This window comes from Geotrypetes seraphini, chromosome 10, assembly GCF_902459505.1.
Source record: "Geotrypetes seraphini chromosome 10, aGeoSer1.1, whole genome shotgun sequence".
Lineage (NCBI taxonomy): Eukaryota > Metazoa > Chordata > Amphibia > Gymnophiona > Dermophiidae > Geotrypetes > Geotrypetes seraphini.
In genome coordinates, this window is record NC_047093.1 from 133,043,797 (window position 1) to 133,065,591 (window position 21,795).

The 21,795-nt window shown below is 44.8% G+C and overlaps 1 protein-coding gene across 4 annotated transcripts in view; it reads right to left on the minus strand.

Annotated features, from left to right (window-relative positions):
• LOC117367622 (zinc finger protein 665-like) overlaps positions 1-21,795 on the minus strand; it is a 110,704-nt gene that overhangs the window by 43,667 nt on the left and 45,242 nt on the right. Inside the window, exons 7-8 of one of the 4 annotated variants that reach the window (XM_033960362.1) lie at positions 20,513-20,620; positions 18,933-20,249 (exon numbers count right to left, since the gene is read on the minus strand). The exons of the other annotated variants lie outside the window; for them this stretch is intronic. Of the exons in view, the coding sequence (XP_033816253.1) occupies positions 18,933-20,249; positions 20,513-20,620 (1,425 nt within the window). The remainder of the gene's footprint in view (positions 1-18,932; positions 20,250-20,512; positions 20,621-21,795) is intronic. 4 annotated transcript variants of the gene reach the window in all.

Consider the following 21,795-nt stretch of genomic DNA (forward strand, 5'->3'; position numbering starts at 1 on the left):
CACACCTGAAATCTCAGGAGGCACACAGTTTGAGATACACTGCAATAAAAAGCCCCCTAAGTCCCCTTATTCCCACCCCTAAAAATAAAATATTCCCCCCTATTTAATATTCCATAGCTATTAAAGCAAAGTTTCCCTACTATATCGTCATAACTTCACCCATTAACCACTTATATTTTTGTTAAGCATCAATGTGTTTCCCCACTGAATGTACTCATCCCAAGTTTTATGAAACTATTGTATTTGTCCATTCTTTACTGCTGTAAGTTTCAGCATCAAGCAAGTAAAGTCACATGTTCGCAAAAACTGAAGCATGGGTGGAAGTTGTCTTTGTTTCCAATATAATGCAATTAATGATTTTCCCATTACAAAAAAAACAACAACTTTGCTAACTTACGCTGGGATTCTATGGGCATTGGAGCATTTACCTCACTGGCCTGCGTTAAAAACCTCTAGCACTGTTTAGTTAAAAGAGCGTTATAGCGTTCTGTAGTGATGTGAGGAGGCCTCATATGTGGCAAACAATATTTGGCCTCCAATGGATACGACTGCTTTGTAATTTGTGTGTGTGTTTGCAAAATCAAGAACGAAAAAGTTTGTATTTCCCTACATTTCCATCATAAACGGTAAAAAGTTCCCAGTTCTCCATAGTCCCACCAATAGTATGGACAGCCTGAGGCATAGATCTTAACCAATCAGTCTGGTGTGTAATACCATCAGTATTGCATCTTATGTCCATATTTATTCATATTACTCGCAATCGAGACTTTTAGCAAATTTCGAAAAAAACCACTTCATTAAAGAGAGAAATATCTCTCCGCTGCCTAAGTGCTTGGGATTCTAACATTAACCTTTTCCTATCGTAATACATCTTACGTTATGCTGGTTCCAATCGTAATTATTTTAGCAAAGTTTTGTATTATTCACCGTTATCATTTACGGCTATTGTAGACATAATGGAAATAAGTCATAAGTCTGTAAATTCAAATATTTTGTGTTCCTGGCTCTGTATTAGTATGGGACATACGATGGCAACGACATTTTTGGATGTCCCGTCATCCGGGACACACGATAGGAAAAAGTTAAGACCAAGATTCTATAAGAGGTGCCTAAATTGGTAGGTCCCTACAATTTAGATACCTAAATTAATTAGTAAATTGGCTTAATAGGCTTCAATTATGAGTTCCTAATTGGTTGGTAGGTGCCTAAGTTGATAGACGCAGTTCTTTAAAGGGTAGGCGCTAGAGAATGACACGGTGACAAAATTCATCACCGTTCCGTCCCCGCGGATAACCGCGGGAAATAATCCCATGTCATTTTCTAGTGTCTATTTCAACCTCGGTCCTTCTACACCAGCATTCTTCAAAGCAAAGCTTGCGGGTCAGTGGTTGTGGCCATTCATACTCTGATTCTTATGGGAGCCAAGGATAATGAAGCCATTGTGACATCACTGATGTGATTGGCTCTTAGGCACTAGTGGAATGAGGCATTATGACATCACAATATCTGCTCTGGATACCAGAGACTGTCATTCTGTAGTGTCTATCTCAACCTCAGTCCTTCTACACCAGCATTCTTCAAAGCAAAGCTTGCGGGTCAGTGGCTGAGCCCATTCATACTCTGATTCTTATGTGAGCCAAGTATAGAACAATGAAGCCATTGTGACATCACTGATGTGATTGGCTCTTAGGCACTGGTGGAATGAGGCATTATGACATCACAATATCGTCATTCTGTAGTGTCTGTTTCAACCTTGGTCCTTCTACACCAGCATTCTTCAAAGCAAAGCTTGCGGGTCAGTGGTTGTGGCCATTCATACTCTGATTCTTATGGGAGCCAAGGATAATGAAGCCATTGTGACATCACTGATGTGATTGGCTCTTAGGCACTGGTGGAATGAGGCATTATGACATCACAATATCTGCTCTGGATACCAGATTCTGTAGTGTCTGTTTCAACCTCAGTCCTTCTACACCAGCATCCTTCAAAGCAAAGCTTGCGGGTCAGTGGTTGTGGCCATTCATACTCTGATTCTTATGGGAGCCAAGGATAATGAAGCCATTGTGACATCACTGATGTAATTGGCTCTTAGGCACTGGTGGAATGAGGCATTATGACATCACAATATCTGCTCTGGATACCAGAGACTGTCATTCAGTAGTGTCTATCTCAACCTCAGTCCTTCTACACCAGCATTCTTCAAAGCAAAGCTTGCGGGTCAGTGGCTGAGCCCATTCATACTCTGATTCTTATGTGAGCCAAGTATAGAACAATGAAGCCATTGTGACATCACTGATAAGCTTGGCTTTTATTGGTGGAATGAGACATGACATCACAATATCTGCTCTGGATACCAGAGACTGTCATTCTGTATTGTCTGTTTCAACCTCGGTCCTTCTACACCAGCATTCTTCAAAGCACAGCTTGCGGGTCAGTGGTTGTGCCCAATTATACTCTGATTCTTTCCTCTCTCCTTAAAGAATGACATGAAGATGGTTTCTCGCGGTTATCCGCGGGGACGGGGACGGTGATGAATTTTGTCACCGTGTCATTCTCTAGTAGGCGCCTTCGCCAAAGGGGTGGATTGGGGATGTTCTCTAAAGTTAGGCTCCTCTAGTTGAACTAAACCCTGGTCTCCATTGGAGGCGCCTGAGATGTATGGGCCTTCGGTGCCTGTCTTAACTTCAGTCACCACTAGGTGTGATTCTGTAACTGGCCTCTAACGCCTGATTGGCAGATACCTAGGTCATGAGGCGCTGTTTACAGAATCTGGCCCTAAATGCAGAATTGTTCTTATTTCGCATGCATTGTTAATTTCACAATTGGATTATGGGAGTTGTAGTCAAAATCTGGTAAAACGACTGCAGCCACTTCAGAATGCGGCTATTCAATTATCGACAGGGGTGCTTATAGGGAACCAGGTTCCCCCATTATTTATTTAATATCATTAGCTTCCAGTTAAGTATAGGGTGATGATTAAGATTTTGGCATTGGTGCATAAAGTATTACATAGTGAGACTCCTCCTTATCTGCCAACCAACATTTCCTCTTACATTATAGGGCAGGGGTAGGGAACTCCAGTCCTCGAGAGCCGTATTCCAGTCGGGTTTTCAGGATTTCCCCAATGAATATAAGAACATAAGAAGTTGCCTCCACTGGGTCAGACCAGAGGTCCATCACGCCCTGCTGTCCGCTCCCGCGGCGGCCCATCAGGTCTATGACCTGTGAAGTGGTTCCTGACCATTTCTATAACCTACCTCTGCTTCTATCTGTACCCCTCAATCCCTTTATCCTTTAGGAACCTATCTAAACCTTCCTTGAACCCCTGTACTGTGCTCTGGCCTATCACAGCCTCCGGAAGCGCATTCCATGTGTCCACCACCCTCTAGGTAAAAAAGAACTTCCTAGCATTTGTTCTAAACCTCTCCCCTTTCAATTTCTCCGAGTGCCCCCTTGTACTTGTGGTTCCCCACAATCTGAAGAATCTGTCCCTGTCTACCTTCTCTATGCCCTTCAGGATTTTGAAGGTTTCTATCATGTCTCCTCTAATATGCATTGAAAGCAGTGCATGCAAATAGTTCTCGTGCATATTCATTGGGGAAATCCTGAAAACCCGACTGGAATACGGCTCTCGAGGGCCGGAGTTCCCTACCCCTGTTATAGGAAGATCATTTTGTTCTGCTCAGTCTCTGTTTCTTTCATGGCTCGCGTGGTGGTTACACAAGAGTGTCTTTTTTGGTACGCTCCCACATTATGGAGTTGGCTTCCTGTTGCTCTTCGAGTGGAAACCTGTTATATGAATTTGAAGGTTTTGTTGCAGCTTTTTCTTCCAAGCTTATGGGCTCCATGAAGACTGCTGCTGAGGTTTTTGTCTAAATGTGTCCTTTGGATTCATAATTTATTTAAATTTTTGATTAAACGCATATCCACAGGTACAAAGAGTTGTACATAATAATTTAAAATAGCTGGGAAATGAACATTTTTAAATTATTAGACATACACCAATTAAACAAACATACTTATGACCTGAAAATAATGGGGGAAAAAAAGGGAAGAAGTGTCCTATGAATTTTGGAGTTCATTTAATTAATTATATACTGTAAATTAGCTAGACTTTTCTTAGACTTGATAGTGTATAGTTTATTAAAGTCAACCAAACTTCAGTTGGTATGTGATGGGCTAGGGCATGTGTTCCTGCTTTTGGAGCAAGAGGCTGAGGGATCAAATCTTTTCAGTCAATAAATGTCTTTTAGCTATATTTAAAAGCGAATCGGAGAAAGAAAAGTATAAAGAACAGAAAAGTCAGACCAAAAGTCCCTGGGTAAGTGGTAGCCTAGTGGAAGGTGATCCTGCTTTTAGAGTAAGAGGCTGAGAGTTCGAATCCTTTCAGTGGATAGTAGAAAGTCCTGGTTTCAACTCCCCTGACTGGCTGTTTGAAATTTAAATCCAAATCACAGAATGAGAGGGAGAAAAATGAGTCCTATATGAAGCAGCCTGTGGCCTAGTGGTTGTGTTCTTGCTCAGTAACCAAAGGTCATGGGTTTAAATCCCCTGCTTGAGTTATTTGAATTTTAAATCCAAATCAAGGAAGAAGTATAAAGAAGAGCAAAAGTAAAGTAACCCTTATCAATCTTGTGATGGACTAGAGGAACTGTTTGTTACCTTGCACCAAAGGGTTGTGGGCTTGAGTCCCATGACTGGATCTGTGAATTTTAACTACAAATCAAGGCATGAAAGGTATAAAGGGAAGAAACTGAAAACACTTAGGACCTGCCTGACAGGTGGCTCAGTTGCTAAAGCACTCTGACCCCAAATGGGAGATTGAGGGTTCAAGTCTAGCTTAGTCAGAAGCTAGATGGGACCAGAACATAAGAAATGGCTTCGCCGGATCAGACCATAGGTCCATCCAGTCCGGCGACCCGCACCCGCGGAGGCCAAGCCAGGTGTTCCCTGTTGAGAAACCTTGTTTACTCGTATCCCTCAATTTGATTTGCGAGAAGGTGTGCATCCAACTTGTCCTTGAATCCAGGAATGGTGGTCTCCATCACGACCTCCTCCGGGAGTGCGTTCCAAGCGTCCACCACTCGTTGTGTGAAGCAGAATTTCCTGATATTTGTCCTAGGCCTGGTGCCCCTCAGCTTCAATCCATGACCTCTTGTCCGAGTCACATTGGACAATGTGAATAACGATGTTTCTTGCTCTATTTTGTCGAATCCTTTTAATATTTTAAAAGTCTTTATCATGTCCCCTCGCAGTCTTCTCTTCTCGAGGGTGAACAATCCCAGTTTTCCGAGGCGTTCTTTGTAGCTCAAGGATGGGATTATATTCAGTGGTCTCAAACTCAAACCCTTTGCGGGGCCACATTTTGGATTTGTAGGTACTTGGAGGGCCGCAGAAAAAAATAGTTAATGTCTTATTAAAGAAATGACAATTTTGCATGAGGTTAAACTCTTTATAGTTTATAAAACTTTCCTTTAACAGTTTTACCTTATGCAAAATTGTCATTTCTTTACTAAGACATTAACTATTTTTTCTGCGGCCCTCCAAGTACTCTATTTTTTCTGCAGCACTCACATTTAAAGTTTAATATCTTTTCTTTCTCAAAACGGGCACATTTCAATCACTAAATTGAAAATAAAATCATTTTCCTACCTTTGTTTGGTAATTTCATCAGTCTCTGGTTGCACTTTATTCTTCTGACTGTGCATCCAATATTTCTTCTCTTCTTTCAGCCTCCTGTATGCTTCCTCTCCTCCAGACCTCATTCCCTCCCCCAACTTTTTCTTTCTTTCTCTATGTCTGTCTTTCTCTGATTCCGTGTCTCATTTTTTGCTTTGTTTCTGGCTCCCTGTCCCCCCCCTTCTTTCTTTCTTCCTTCTGGCTCCCTGCCCCTCCTTCTTTCTTTCTTCCTTCTGGCTCCCTGCCCCCCTTCTTTCTTTCTTCCTTCTGGCTCCCTGCCCCCCCTTCTTTCTTTCTTCCTTCTGGCTCCCTGCCCCTCCCTTCTTTCTTTCTTCCTTCTGGCTCCCTGCCCCCCCTTCTTTCTTTCTTCCTTCTGGCTCCCTGCCCCCCCTTCTTTCTTTTTTCCTTCTGGCTCCCTACCCTCCCCTTCTTTCTTTTTTCCTTCTGGCTCCCTGCCCCCCCCCCTTCTTTCTTTCTTCCTTCTGGCTCCCTGCCCCCCCTTCTTTCTTTCTTCCTTCTGGCTCCCTGCCCCTCCCCCCTTCTTTCTTTCTTCTGGCTCCCTACCCTCCCCTTCTTTCTTTTTTCCTTCTGGCTCCCTGCCCCCCCCTTTTTTCTTTCTTCCTTCTAGCTCCCTGCCCCCCCTTCTTTCTTTCTTCCTTCTGGCTCCCTGCCCCCCCCTTCTTTCTTTCTTCCTTCCTGCCCTCGCCGCCGGGGAATAGGCTGCTGCTGCTGGCGCCATCGGGAACAGGCCGAGAACTCCACGGGGCCGACCAACGTCAATTCTAACGTCGGAAAGGACGTTCCGGGCAGCCACGCAGCGATTGGCTAGCCAGAACGTCCTCTCGATGTCAGAATTGAGGTCGGGCGGCGAGAGAAGCAAGGAGATCAAAGAGCATGGTGCCGGCGGTGAGAAGGGAAGGGAAGCAGTTGGGCACCCCTGCTCTAGACGAGCCGCGAGCCGCACTCTAACGGCGCGAAAGACAAAAGCGCGCGCCAACAATTGAGCGCAGCGCGCGCCGTCGCGCCGCTCTAAATTACAGTTTTTAGGGGCTCCAACGGTGGGTTTTGTTGGGGAACCCCTCCCAGTTTACTTAATAGACATCGCGCCGGCGTTATGGGGGGTTGTAACCCTCCACATTTTACTGTAAACTGAACTTTTTCCCTAAAAACAACCCCCCACAACGTGGCGCGATGTCTATTAAGTAAACCAAGGCCCCCCCCCCCCCCCCCGTCGGAGCACTAAAAACTAATTTAGAGCAGCGCGGCGGCGCGCGCGGCGCTCAATTGTCTGGGCGGCCTTTCTCCCGGCGCGCTTTTGACCTGACACCATGAAGAACAGTGGAGGGTGACCAGCTGTGCGGACCTCCCCCCCACCCCCTTGGTACGCCACTGGAGCAGCAGCGTGTCTGGCCGGCTCATTCCATTCGAAGCCGCGGGGGGCGGCTCCTCGCGAGATCCGCGCCTGCGTCCGAAGCCTCTCTGATGTCGTGACGTCAGAGAGGCTTCCGTTGCAGGAGCGAATAGCGCAAGGAGCCGCCAACCCGCGCCTTTGAACGCAACGAGCCGGCCAGACCCGCTGCTGCTCCGAAAGGAAGGGAATGATCCAGTCCAGACCGCGGGCCGCGTGTTTGAGACCTGTGGGTTGGTGGGGGATTACTTTTTACTATGAAAAATGGGCTAAATTTGAGTAACAAGCAAAAAACAAAAGGAATTGACCCCAAAATATCCACAAAGAAGAAAAACCAGAGAAAACCAAAAATCTCTGTGGAGTGACGATGTTCCCAAATGGACTTTATTTGAAAGTATCAAAGTTCCAAAGGTACACTAAAATCATCCACATAAAATAATTCCATCCACATAAGAGCCTTAAAGGACCTAGTCCGCTAGGGATACAGGACCCAACACCGTCCGCGTTTCGACAAAAAATCTTCTTCAGGGGTCCCTGGGGGTCCTATAAAGGTGTGGTACGTGGGAAACAATTGTGTGGTGAACCGGAAGTGAGACATTGCTTGCATTTGCAATGGAAAATGGAAATTTGAGTAAAACTACCCTCTTCGTTGAGCAGTATCAGCCCTACTCCTTACTATTAGAATTGGACTAAATTTGAATAAAAATACCATCTTAGATGAGACTTGAACCCTCAACCTCTTCTCTTGGAGCAGTATCTTGCCTGCCTCTAGCTGAGACTTGAACCCTCAGCCTCCTGTTACTAATCCAGCACTCAACCCTTGAGCCAGCCAGACTTTCACATCAAGAACTTTTCAGAACTTATATTTATCCATTTCTGAGCGCAAATCCTAGTAGTTGACACAAGAAAACATGAGATTAGAGGCTAATGCTGGCACAGAACTACAAGAGAGATGGCTCAAACTCTTAAGGGTGCTGGTAAAGGCGTTATTGTTTAAAGACTTTTAGTTTTGTTATTCTGGCCTAGGTAAATTACTGTTGTTGTTTTTAAAATCAAACAAAAAGACTCAAACCTAAGCTGTTTTAGACATTACTACTTCTGGGGAAGGTCGAGCAGGAGAAGGCTCTTGGGTCCTGAAGAGAGACTAGGCAGGGAATTTGGAGAGATTTTGCAATCCTGTCTTTAGAATAACAGAGGAAGGTAGAAGAGGATCTGTTGTTTTCTTCCAAACACATACCAGCTCTTCTGCTGAGAAAGAATTGCCAAACTGTATCTTAGCCTCAGCCCTGCCTAGGATTGAGCTTCACTACTCCTAGCATGGATATTGCAAAGGAGAATGGGCAGAATTATGAATGCAATGGCCACCGCAGGGGCAAAAACCATCTGTCCCACTCTCTCCTCACCTTCACACAGCTTCAGTACAAATGCTAGATAAAAGGCAGGAAAAAAAGCCCACATTTGCATGGCAATGGCAGAAGAAGCTCAGGATGTGTTTCAGGTCTACTAATCACAGCTGTGCTCACTCATTCACCAAAATTAGATCACACCTCCTACTTTTTGTGTGTGTGTGACGTTGCTGTGTATCTCTTGTTGAGCCCACCTTCCCCTCCCCACCCGTAGCATGGTTCCTTGATCTGGAGAGAGAGAGGATCTAGCTTCTCTCCCACAAATTTGGCTGAAGAATTCAAAGCAGATGGTTCACGTAACCTCTGCACAAGCCTTGCTTTATTTCTGTTGAGTCTCTTTTTTTGTAATTCTGGTTTGAGGTCTCCTGTTTTTCTCTGCTGAGCCTTCTCTAAGCTCCAGTCATCATTCCAGCGTGCTGCCTCTTGTACTTAGGCTACCCACCCACTTTTCAGAACATGGTGCCTCTGGAAGTGGGGTGCAATGCTCAGGAGGTGTCAGATGGTCTTTGAATGAAGAGACGCTCTCATAACATTAGAGAGGTAGGGGGCAGGTCAAATGGTAGACAGGTGAAGATCATTTAGCCTTGGGGAGCTCCATCACATTTAGCCTTGGGGAGCTCCCTGCCCCAGGACCAGCAAAAGCAACTCCTTCAACTTCAGCAAGGAGGAACAAGGACCAGTGACCACTGCTCCCTAGCAATAATTACAGCCTTGCATGATCCAGACACCAGAGAACCTCCAACAGAAGAGACAAAGAACCAACAGCAACAGAAAAGCCCAGGCTCCAGCTGTAGCATTAAGAAGGTGAGTTACCTTGCATAAAAAAAACAAAACAAAGGGAGTGATGGAGGGAGAGTAAGAAGGGATTGGGCCTGAAGTTTAGAGAGAAAAGGGGTTTCCATTTCTTTGCTCACTGAGAGGGAAGAACTGGAAAAGAACACTTAAGAGTCCCTTAATCCACCTGGCCAATCCAGAGCACAAGTATGAGGTAGGATTTTTTGCTGCACCTTAATCCTGCTACACATGTAACCAAAAGAACTGGCATCGAGAGAGAGGGAGTAAACTTGGTTAGCATCGCAATCCTCTCTGCAGGCTGATGATTATCTTAAGGTAAGAGCAGGAGGCCAGGGAAGAACATGCAGGCCTGTAGGAGACGGGGGTGCAAGCTTTCAAGGGGGACCAGGCCTTCAGGGGGAGTGCAGCATTCAGGTAGGGACAGGCATCTAGTCGAGGGGGCACTGGTGTAGTAGTACATGGAGGGAGGGAGGGAAAGGGGGTTCAAAAAGACATGCATATACCAGATGGGGGGAGAAATAATGGGTCTAAACACAGAGGAGAGAGAGAGAAATGTTGGACAATGGGATTTAGGGAGGGAAAGAACAGATAAGGAGAGAAGTTGGACACAAGGGATGTATAGGGGGGAGAGGAGATAGAGATACTGGATAAGAGGACGAGATGGTGGACCCTGGGTGGTGGGGAAAGAGGGAGAGATGCCGGATGAAAGGGTAGTTGAGAAAACAAGAGATGGTGGATCTGGGGATGGTGGGGTCCATTGCTGCAGCTGCGGGGAAGGAGACAATAAAAAGGAAAGATGCCAGACCTCCAGGGGAGGGAAGGGAAATGGAAGGGGAAGACAGAGATGGAAGATGGATGGTTAGCACAGAGAACGAAGGAAACAACAAATGGGCAGGAGACCCTGGTACACGAGTTATCAGAAGCCAAGAGCCCGGGACCAACATGATTTGAATAATGACCAGACAAGAAAAGATTAAAAAACTAATTTAAATTTCTGTTTTGTGATTACAATATGTCAGATTTGAAATGTGTATCATGCCAGAGCTGGTGTTAGACCGCAAACGTGAGCTAGGATTTAACATAGAAACATGATGGCAAATAAAGGCCAAATGGCCCATCTAGTCTGCCCATCTGTAGTAACCATTATCTCTTTCTCTGAGAGATCCCATGTGCCTATCCCAGGCCCTTTTGAATTCAGACACAGTCTCTGTCTCCACCACCTCTTCCAGGAGACTCTTCCATGCATCTACCACCCTTTCTGTGAAAAAGTATTTCCTTAGATTACTCCAAAGCCCATCACCTCTTAACTTTATCCTATGCCCTCTCATGCCAGAGCTTCCTTTCAAATGAAAGAGACCCGACTCATACGCACTTACATTACATAGGTATTTAAACATCTTATTATATCTCCCCTCTCCCGCCTTTCCTCCAAAGTATACAGATTGTTTGTCCCCATACGCCTTATCACAAAGACCACACACCATTTTAGTAGCCTTCCTCTGGACCAACTCCATCCTTTTTATATCTTTTTGAAGGTGCGGCCTCCAGAATTGTACACACTATTCTAAATGAGGTCTCACCAGAGTCTTATACAGAGGCATCAATACCCCCTTTTTTCCTACTGGCTGTACCTCTCCTTATGCAACCTAGCATCCTTCTAGCTTTTGCCGTCACCTTTTCAACCTGTTTGGCCACCTTAACATTATCACATCCAAGTCCCCCTCTTCCATCGTGCACATAAGTTCTCCACCCCCTAAACTGTACCGTTCCCTTGGGTTTTTGCAGCCCAAATGCATGACCGTGCATTTCTTACCATTAAATTTTAGCTGCAAAATTTTAGACCATTCTTCAAGCTTTGCCAGGTCTTTCTTCATGTTGTTCGCACCATCCGGCATGTCTACTCTATTGCAGATTTTGGTATCATCAGCAAAGAGGAAAATCTTACCCGACAACCCTTCAGCAATATCATTTATAAAAAATGTTAAAAAGAACAGGCCCAAGAAAAGAACCTTGAGGCACACCACTGGTAACATCCCATTCCTCAGAGCGATCTCAATTGATCACTACCCTCTGTCGCCTTCCACTCGACCAGTTTCTAACTCAGCCCGAGGGCACTCAGTTTATTTATTAGACGTCTGTGTGGAACACTGTCAAAGGCTTTGCTAAAATCTAGATATATTTTAGAATCGGAGAAAGATGGGGCTGGGAGAGACCTCTGGGATTCACCTACTGCACTCCCTTGCATCCATGCAGGATTCCCTATATGAAAAATCTCCCAGATAGATGCTTCTCTAAGCTGCTCTTTAAGAAACACACACAAGAACCTCCCATCGTAGGAGTTGGTGGTTGCGTATCGCTGAACTGGGCTTCCCCAGGCTCTCCTTGATTTCTGTATTTCTTATCTTGGCACTGCATATGCCGTGTAACTCTTTAAAATTTATCAAACTTCAGATAAGCAGTAAACACTTTTATTTTCACATGAACTGGACTGCAATTATAGACTCTGACTTCTAAATTGTTACCTGAATGCGTCTAAAATACTGTTACCAGGAAAATTAACATCATCCTTTGTAAGAGTATCTGTCTGTGTTATGAAGTTATTTAATCCAAATCAAAGCATGAAAGGTATAAAGAGAAGAAACCGAAAGCATCTAGTACCTGCCTCACTGGTGGCTCAATGGCTAAAGCACTGTGACTTGATACAGGAGATTGTGGTTTCAAGCCCAGCTTAACCAGAAGCTAGGTGGCACCATAGCAGGAGGTTAGATAGGCCAGGGAGGTGGGGGATAGATTGACCAGGTGTAGGAAGGGGGTCAGGTATCCCTGTGTTCCAAGCATGAAAACTAATAGCTTTTGCTACTTTTTACTATGAATGGACTACATTTGAGTAAAACTACTCTCTTCTCTTCACTTGGAGCAGTATCAGCCCCTACTCCTTAGCAGATACTTGAACCTTCAGCCTCCTGTTACTAATCCAGCAAACAACTCTTGAAACAGCCAAGCTTTCACATCAAGAACTTTTCAGAACTTATATTTATCCATTTTCAGAACTTATATTTATCCATTTCTGGGTTCAAATCCTAGTAGTTGAAACATACAAAAAAAGACTTGAACCCTCAACCTCCTGTTACTACCCTCTTCTCTTGAGGGAGTATCAGCCTTACTCCTTAGCTGAGGCTTGAACCCTCAGCCTCTTTTTACAACCCAGCACACAACCCTTGAGCCAACCAGGTTTTCACATCAAGAGCTTTTCGGAACTTATATTTATTCATTTCTGGGTTCAAATCCTAGAGGTTGACACACAAAAAAATCAGAATAGAGTATAATGTTGGCATCGAGAGGGATGGTTCAAATTCTTAAAAGTGCAGGATGTTGTTAAAGGCTTCATCATTTAAAGATGTAGGTATGAAACCATACTCTCAAACTTTCTGGACTAATAGAAGGGATTTTAATTATGTTCAGAGTGTGAATTTTGTTTATTTATAATTAAATATCAGTTTTTGAAATACATAAGATGCTGTTTGTACCCTGTATATGTCTGTCTCTGATTTATTGCATGACTTCTTGGACTATGAGAAAGGCAGTGCGGAGTGGCATTAAAGGATGAAACGGTGGCACAGAGGAGGGTGATCGTTCGTGTCTCAAGGCAAGGAAAGCATCAGCACGCCTTGGATAACAAAGGAGGCTCATTTCCACCTTGGTTTCCAGCTTTGTAGAAGTACATGAAGGAAGGAGGGAGGGAGGGAAGGGGGATCCAAAGAGACGTTCATATACTGGACTGGGGGGAGGTAGGTTGGGGGGAAGAAATAATGGATCTAAAAACAGAGGAGAGGGAGAGAGATGGTGGACAATGGGATTTAGGGAGGGAATGAACATAAAGGGAGAAACGTTGGACACAAGGGATGGTGTGGGGGATAGAGATACTGGTAGTAGGGAAGAGAAAGGGAGAACTGGTGGATCCTGGGGGTGGTGAGAATGGAGGGAGAGATACTGGATGAAATGGTAGTTGAGAAAAGGAGACATGGTAGATATGGGAATGGTGAGATCCATCGTTGCAGCTGCAAAGATGGAGACGAAAAAAAAGAAAGATGCCCGACCTCCGGGGGAGGGAAAAGAAACAGAAGGGGAGGACAGAGATGGAAGATGGATGGTTAGCACGGAGAAAGAAGAAAACAACAAATGGGCAGGAGACCCTGGCAAGCAAGTTTTCAGAAGACGTTTATCGCAGAGCCTAGGACCAACATGATTTGAATAATGACCAGACAACAAAAGGTAAAAAAAATATAATTTTATTTTCTGTTTTGTGGTTACAATGTGTCAGATTTGAAATTTGTATCCTGCCAGAGCTGGTGTTAGATAGCAAGTGTGAACTAGGACCTAAAAGAGAGGAAAAGTCTTTTTTGTTTGTTTATTTTGTTTACACCACATCGCCAGTGTGGGTAGGAGAGGGCAAAAGGGGTGGGTGAAGAGGCTATAAAATAAACCCACAAGGAGATAAGTTGGCCTCCAGCGACCACAACATGATATGGTTCAAACTCAGGAAGGGTTTCGCCAAAACTAACACATCGACCAGGGTCCTTAGCTTCAAGAACGCCAACTTTGAGGGTATGGGGGATTTCATCCATCAAGCACTACAAAACCGAGCAGGAACAGATAACGTAGAGGAATTGTGGTCGACTCTGAAAACTACCATTCAGGAGGCGACCAATCGCTATATAAAATCAGTGAGTAAACGGCGCAGGAACAATAAGCCACAATGGTTCTCAGCGGAGATCTCGGACCTCATAAAAGAAAAGAAAAAAGCGTTCATCTCCTACAAACATACAGGATCTCAGGACTCTAGAGAAGTCTATTTGACTAGGGCAAGAGCTGTCAAAACAGCAGTTAGAGAGGCCAAATTCCGAATGGAGGAAACTTTAGCAAAGAACATCAAGAAGGGCGATAAATCCTTCTTCAGGTATATTAGCGACAGAAAATGCAGCACAAGCGGGATAGTACGCCTTAGGAAACCAGACGGGAACTTTGTAGAAGCAGACTCGGAAAAAGCTGAATTGTTAAACGAATACTTCTGTTCGGTCTTCACCCGCGAGGCGCCGGGTTCCGGCCCTCAGCTACAGAAAAAGGATGGCTCAGTGGACCCGTTTAGTAATTTCAAGTTTACAACAAGCAGTGTCTACTGTGAGCTGACTAAACTCAAGGTTAACAAAGCAATGGGGCCAGACAACCTACACCCCAGGGTGCTCAGGGAGTTAGGGGACGTCCTGGCGGAACCACTATCCGCTCTCTTCAATCTCTCCCTTAGTAAAGGTAGAGTCCCGTTGGACTGGAAAACGGCTAACGTCATTCCACTCCACAAAAAAGGTTGCAGAACAGAGGCTGAGAACTACAGACCAGTGAGTCTCACATCTATAGCAGCCGCATGTGAGTCCGGGACCACCGAGCCTCGTCCAGGGAGGCTGCCATCGACCCCAAGACCTGGAGAAAATTCTGCGCCCAAGGACACCAAGAAGCCATCAGAAGATGAATCTGCGACTGCAACTTGTTCACTTGGGCATCTGGGAGGAAGACCTTCCCCAAGCTGGTGTCAAAAAGAACCCCGAGGTACTCAAGGTGCTGAGACGGAGTCAATCGGCTCTTGGACAGGTTGACCACCAATCCCAGCGACTGCAGAAACTCCACAACTCAAGCCATAACCCGGGAGCTCTCCTGAAAAGACTCTGCTCGGATCAACCAGTCGTCCAGATAGGGATGAACCAGAATGCCTTCCTTGTGATCAGACCAAAAGGAAGCGCACAAAACTGATAGTGCTATCCCAAGATCGCAAAGCGAAGAAACCTCTGATGGGAGGCGCAAATCAGAACATGCAAGTAGGCCTCTGTCAGATCGAGAGAAGTCAAGAATTCCCCTGACTGAACTGCCAGGCTGACAGATCTCGGGGTCTCCATATGAAAAGAAGGAACCCGGAGCGCCTCCCTTCAGATCCAAGAAGGGCTGAAAAGACCCCTCTTTCTTGGGCACTACGAAGTAAATGGAATACCGGCCAGTGCGAAACTCTTGAGGAGGCACTGGAACTACTGCTTTGATGACTAGCAACTGTTGTAGTGTCTAACAAAAAGCCCACTTCTTCCATGCCGCCTGACAAGGAAAAGACAGAAAGTGATCTGGCAAGGGCCGGGAAAACTCCATAGCATAACTGTCCCAAATCATCTCCAGGACCCAATGATTCACTGTGATCTTGGCCCACCCCTGGTAATAATCCCACAACCGGGCATCCACCGGCACCAGGGGATGAGCCTGAAGGAGTCATTGGGCGGGGTGGGTGGCGGAGGAATCAACCCCCCCCCCCGGCGAGACCTGGTGGAAGGAAAAGAAGCTGCCCCACGAGCAGGGTGGTGTCAGTAAAAATCACGCAAATGCCCCCGAGCAACGCCACCCCATGCAGACGGGTGAGCACAGTCTTCCGGAAGATGGGGGAACTTTACAGGTAAGTCAAGGTCTGAACCAACTTGTCCAGATCCTTGCCAAAGACCCCCAAACGGGAAATTTCATAAATTTTACCTTAGATGCCACATCTGCCAACCAAGCCCGGAGCCACAGGGTACGATGTGCGGCCACACCGAGAACCATGGACTTGGCCAAAGTCCGCAACAGATCATACATGGCATCCGAGAGATAATAAGCACCCATCTCAATCTTAGCTAACTCCTGATCCACCAAGGATCAGTCATCAGACTCCCAGTCAAGGACATGCTTGAACCACCGAAAACAAGCCTGAGTCACCAGATCGCCGCCTGGACCGCCAGGGCAGTCACATCAAAACTCTGCTTCAGATCAGACTCTAACCTACGTGCCTCAGAGTCCCTTAAGGCTGAACCGCCCTCAACGGGCACAGTATGCCGCTTCGCGATGGTAGAGACCACCGCGTCCACCACTGGTGACTTCAAGGTATCCCTAACCCCCTCCGGGATGGGATACAGGCTGGCCATAAAATGCGTAAATCAAAAAGGGCGCTTCTGGCACTTTCCACTGTGCAAGCATAATATCCCGAATATCCTAATGCATAGGAAAAGAGCAAAAGAGTCACCGACACATAGGGGCTCCTTTGCATCTTCCTCGAAATGGCACCACGGACGCATCAGCTGACAGAACTGCGAATAGGTCCAGGTCCTCATCAACAAAAAACTGCTCCTCACAGGCAAAAACATCTTCCTAAGAGACCCTTGGCCACTTGGATGAGATAGGAGATGGGGACAAGACCGTAGCTGAGGGGGGCCAAAATGGAGTGGACGTGGAGGGAAACACCCCCCCCCCCCCTCGAGGCGGAAGAAGGACCCCTGGCCGCTTAAAAGTAAGCCTTGCCAAAGGCAAAAAGAAAATTAGGGGGAAAACCCCCTGGCAACCCAATGGGACTCACTGCCAAAGCAGAGGACCCAGCAGAAACCTGCCCCTGTATCTCCAATACAGGGGGAAGGTCACCTGAGGCTGCAGCCAAAATGGAGGTGCTTCCCGTCAAAACTGGAGAAGATCCCGCCAAAAATGACTTCTCTAGGGCCTGTATCGTCTGGGAAGCCTGAACTGTCCCAGCCACTAAAGCAGGCAGCAACAAAAAGGGAATCCCCAGCACCATCGGTGGTAAGGGAAATCCCTGACTGTCAGCGACTGAGGAAATCCCTGCGTGGGTGGTGAGGGAAGACCGGGCTTCCCTGCTGTCAGTTGTCAGCACACAAGATACTCATGAAGGGGGAGCCTGCTCGCTGACACCCGAATTCCCTCTTTTCTTCTTGATGTAAATTCTGTTGACTCTAAGCCAGGTTTTTCTGGCTTCTTCAACTTTGTCTAATTTCCTCCATTTCCTTTTGAGTTTTCTTTTCTTTTTTTTTTAAACTTCATGATTTCATCTGAGGGGTGAACCTATCTTTCTTTCTGAATGGGTTTTGTAATTTAAATGGGGTTACCTCCTCTAGACTATTGTCCAGTCCCTTGTCCCATAGTCTCACCCATTCTGTAAGGTCTCTGATCTTGGGTTTTACTTCTCTGTTTACAGTCTGTTTTTGAATCTGATGCTGTCTATGTATCCTCTCCCTATTTTTGGTCTCATTCCGGAGGTTTTTGATTTATTCAGAAACGTACTAAGTGGCGGTCTGTCCATAATACTTTCATAGAGATGGGGTTGAAGTCCCCTATATCTTCCTCTCTGCCAAACAGACCTTCCACTTGGACTGTTTGTTGGGCTTCTTGGCATGCAAGGTCATCTACATGTAGATTAAAGTCATCATATACCCAGAATGAGAATTTGGGGTTGACTTCTGCGATGAGGTTCATGATGTTTTGCTAATCTTCTGTGTCTAGGTTGGGGATGACATATAACACCATTATACCCATTGTGTTTGTGTTTCCTACTGTAAGAAGTAGACATTCTGCTCCTGTTGGCTGGGTAGTTTTCATTTGTTGGAATCCCAGGTTGGATTTGTATATTACTGCTAACCCTTTCTTCCGCTCCCCTATTCTATTTTGGAGCATGATGTGGTCTGGTAGGCATGCTTCTCTTATGACAATCCCACTGTTGTATGTGAGCCAGGATTCTGTTACCACTAGGAACTCCAGTGTTTGTTCCTCTATTAAATTTGTGATCCGAGTTCCCTTCTTATTCATGGATCTCGTGTTTAGTAGGCCTCCTCTCCATGATGCATTTTATTTTTGTGCTTGCTGGTTGGTGTATGTTGGTTGTCTGGTTTTGCTTTTTGTGTATTCCTATAGTGTTGGTTCTTTCATGTGTTCTGAGTTTATATAGTATTGAAGCATTTACCACATTCAGAACATTTATATGGTTTTTCTCCAGTGTGGACTCATTATTCTGTATAGGATGCCAGTCTCAACAGCTGCCTAAGAAGCTGCTGAGAATCACACACTGGCTTCCTATACAGAATCGCATCTTCCCTAATGGACAGACACCCAACCCCGCCTAACTGCCCCGATTCTCTAACCGGCACCCATGTCTTGGGGGAATGTTACAGAATCGCACCTGCCTGATTGAGGGATCGCTTGCTATCAGCTAATCACGGCATTGAAATCCCACTGCTGCGATCAGCTGAGCGGCTGAGGCAGGGGACCTCCTACAAGTCCCACTGAAATCAGCAGGAGGGATGCCCATTCCCTCATGCCATCGAAACCCCAAACACCCCAGAAGCAGCCAGGCAGGAGGAATGCCCACTCCCTTCTGCCCTCAAAGCCCCGAACCCCTTCCAAAGCAGCCAGGCTTACATTTCAGGAGTCTGTCACAGCCCTAGGGAGACACCTAGGGTCACTTAAGCTTGCCCAAGGCCACTTCTGGGTGAAGCCACGCCCACACTCAGCCTTGGGCAAACTTAAGTGTCCTGATGCATCTCCCTCAACCACGGCAAACGTTTACAGTGTAGGCATCCTGCCTCAGAATATTTTGTTTTAAAAAAAGGTACATCCTGATTGGCTGTTAGACAGAGGTAGGACCCCTACCGCTGCCTACAATTGTAATGCCTGTTTATAGAATCAGCCCCTATGAATCTAACTGTATTACTGTAGGATTTATCACACTGAGAACATTGGTTTTTCTCCAGTGTGGATTCTTTCATGAGTTCTGAGTTTATATTTAGTATTGAAACTTTTACCACATTCAGAACATTTATATGGTTTTTCTCCTGTGTGGATTCTTTCATGAGTTCTGAGATTATATTTAGTATTGAAGCTTTTACCACATTCAGAACATTTATATGGTTTTTCTCCAGTGTGGATTCTTTCATGACTTCTGAGATTGGATTTAGTATTGAAAGGTTTACCACATTCAAAACATTTATATGGTTTTTCTCCTGTGTGGATTCTTTCATGATCTCGGAGATCACCTTTTCGAGTGAAACTGTGACCACATTCAGAACATTTATATTGTTTTTCTCCCGTGTGGATTCTTTCATGAGTTTTGAGGTTACTTGTATTATTGAATGATTTTCCACATTCAGAACATTTATATGGTTTTTCTCCCGTGTGGATTCTTTCGTGATCTCTGAGATTACTGTTTCGATTGAAACTTTGACCACATTCAGAACATTTATATGGTTTTTCTCCAGCATGGTTTCTTTTATGAGTTATGAAGCTATCTGTATTATTGAAGGATTTTCCACATTCAGAACATTTATATGGTTTTTCGCCCGTGTGGATTCTTTCATGAGTTATGAGCCTATTTCTATTATTGAAGGATTTTCCACATTCAGAACATTTATATGGTTTTTCTCCTGTGTGGATTCTTTCATGATCTCTGAGATTACCTTTTCGATTGAAGCCTTTACCACATTCAGAACATTTATATGGTTTTTCTCCAGTGTGGATTCTTTCATGAAGCATAAGGTTACTTTTTTGATTGAAGCTTTTATAACACTCAGAACATTTAAATAGCTTCACTCCCTTGAGGTTAATTTCATGCACTTGTTTCTTGCTAATGCTGATTAATTCATGTTTTCTCAATTCAAATACCTGACTGAAGTTGTTAGGTACAGAACATTTTGATGGTTTTCTTTCTTTAGGCACTTTTTCATGAATTGTAAGTTGTGATTTATATGTAAATGATTTTTCACATTCCATATACTGGAACAGTTTGTTTCGTCTGTGAATTTTTTTTTGTCCTTTCAAGTTCGACTTCCCAGTGAACATTTCCTCACATGTATTGTTCTGACAAAGTTTCTGCCTGCTGATTCTCTCATTTTGTCTCAGATTTGGGCAGTTGGGTAGTTTGAAATTTCTCTCTTGTTCAGTACATACATTCGAGCTGTCTCTTTTTGGGGTACTTTCTTTCATGCTAGGTGGTCTTACACTACTAATGTCGTCTTCATTATCAGCTGAAGAATCTGGACTGTCTCTGAAAGGGTCTTTGTGTGTCCATTCCTCCCTCTGCTGCCTATAACATACTCTCATTCTCTTATTCCCAAATCCATCATCTGTTAGATAAAAATGAAAGTATATACGTAAATTATACAGCTATTAGTAACACATATATAAGCAAATATTCCCACAGACATCTTTAAAGTAATTTGTTTATAGACAGGTGAGCGATGGCACATGAAAAGATATAAACAGACCATCCTGATCTCATTTGCTGGTTCTGAACATCTCATCCTCCCCTCCAATATCTGCGATGATTCCCTTTACTCTGATTATACTCACTAACCAAAATCTCATTACATAGCAATTCTTGGCTTACCACTCTTGATATCAGCATCCTCCTCTCCTCCCTCCAGCTGGTCACTGGCAGGATCCTCTTCCATTTTCAGGATCTCTCCTGTGATGTCAGCAGGGTAACTTTGGCTGCCTGTAAGAAGAATGGAAAATAACTTCAAGATTTAAAGGAAAGCTTAAGACCTAAAAAAGTGAAAATTTGGCTTAAACTGAGATGATGGGATTTTTTTGACCTCTGAAAATGTAAGTATGCTGATGGAAGGAGCTAAGGATCCTGAGTAGTTCAGAAAATGCCTCCATCCTTTCCACTAATGCCATATTAAGTCACTCTGCCTCACTCGCACCCTCTACTGCTATCAGTGTGATCCTTCCAATATCCTTCTCTCCCAGAGTCACCAATTTGGCCATCTTTCCTCATTCCTTCTGTTGATCCCAGTGGGGGGCTGTCCTTCCTCCTGCCTCTTTCAGGAAGACCATCCTGCCTGCCTCTTTCCAACTGGCAGCATTGTATGATTCACAGAGAACAATCCTACAGGCTGCTGGGGAAGTAGAAGGAAGGTTTAGCATTCTGGACCAGCAAAGAGAGAGGACAGAAACAGTAAGAGAAGAGCCAAAAAAAAAAAAGAGAGGTGCTGTTCCTCTGATCATCATCAGAAATTTATTCAAACAATACCAAGATCATTTTAATACCAAGCTGGACAACTTCTTTCCTCAACAACTACATAAGGGAAGATTAGGCAATTACCTTGATAAGCGTCTTTCTAGAAGGGCATATGAGTCTGGACCAGTGGGTTGTGTATCCCTATTCGCAAGTTTGTGTAGAAGGCATCTACATTTTTCAGCTCCACCTCCTTGACCTGCTCTGTGCTTGCTTGCACAGTTCATACCAAAGCAGTAGAGAGAGAGGAAAAGAAAGAACAAGGAGGGAAATGGGGCGCTCCCTGCTTATTACAAGTCTGCTCTGACTTCAAAACAAACCAACATGGTAAAATGGAAAAATATAACAAGCCACATATAACAAGGTGGAATTCTATACAAGCCACCAACTCTTAGCGCAACCAGCACCAACACTGATAAAATAATCTAAAACTGTTTGGATTCATTTGTTTTGGGTGTATTTACAAAGTGAAAGTGGCACAGCGTCATCTGTCAAACTGACTCTTACCTGAAGATGAAACATCCAGGATAGTCAGGACTCTACGGACCCTGGATCAGTAAAAGATCAAGCATAGATAAAAAATGAAGATGTCTGAGACTGTAAGCAAGCAAACTTGAAAACTGAAGGGCAGGATAAGTACATAATCTTCC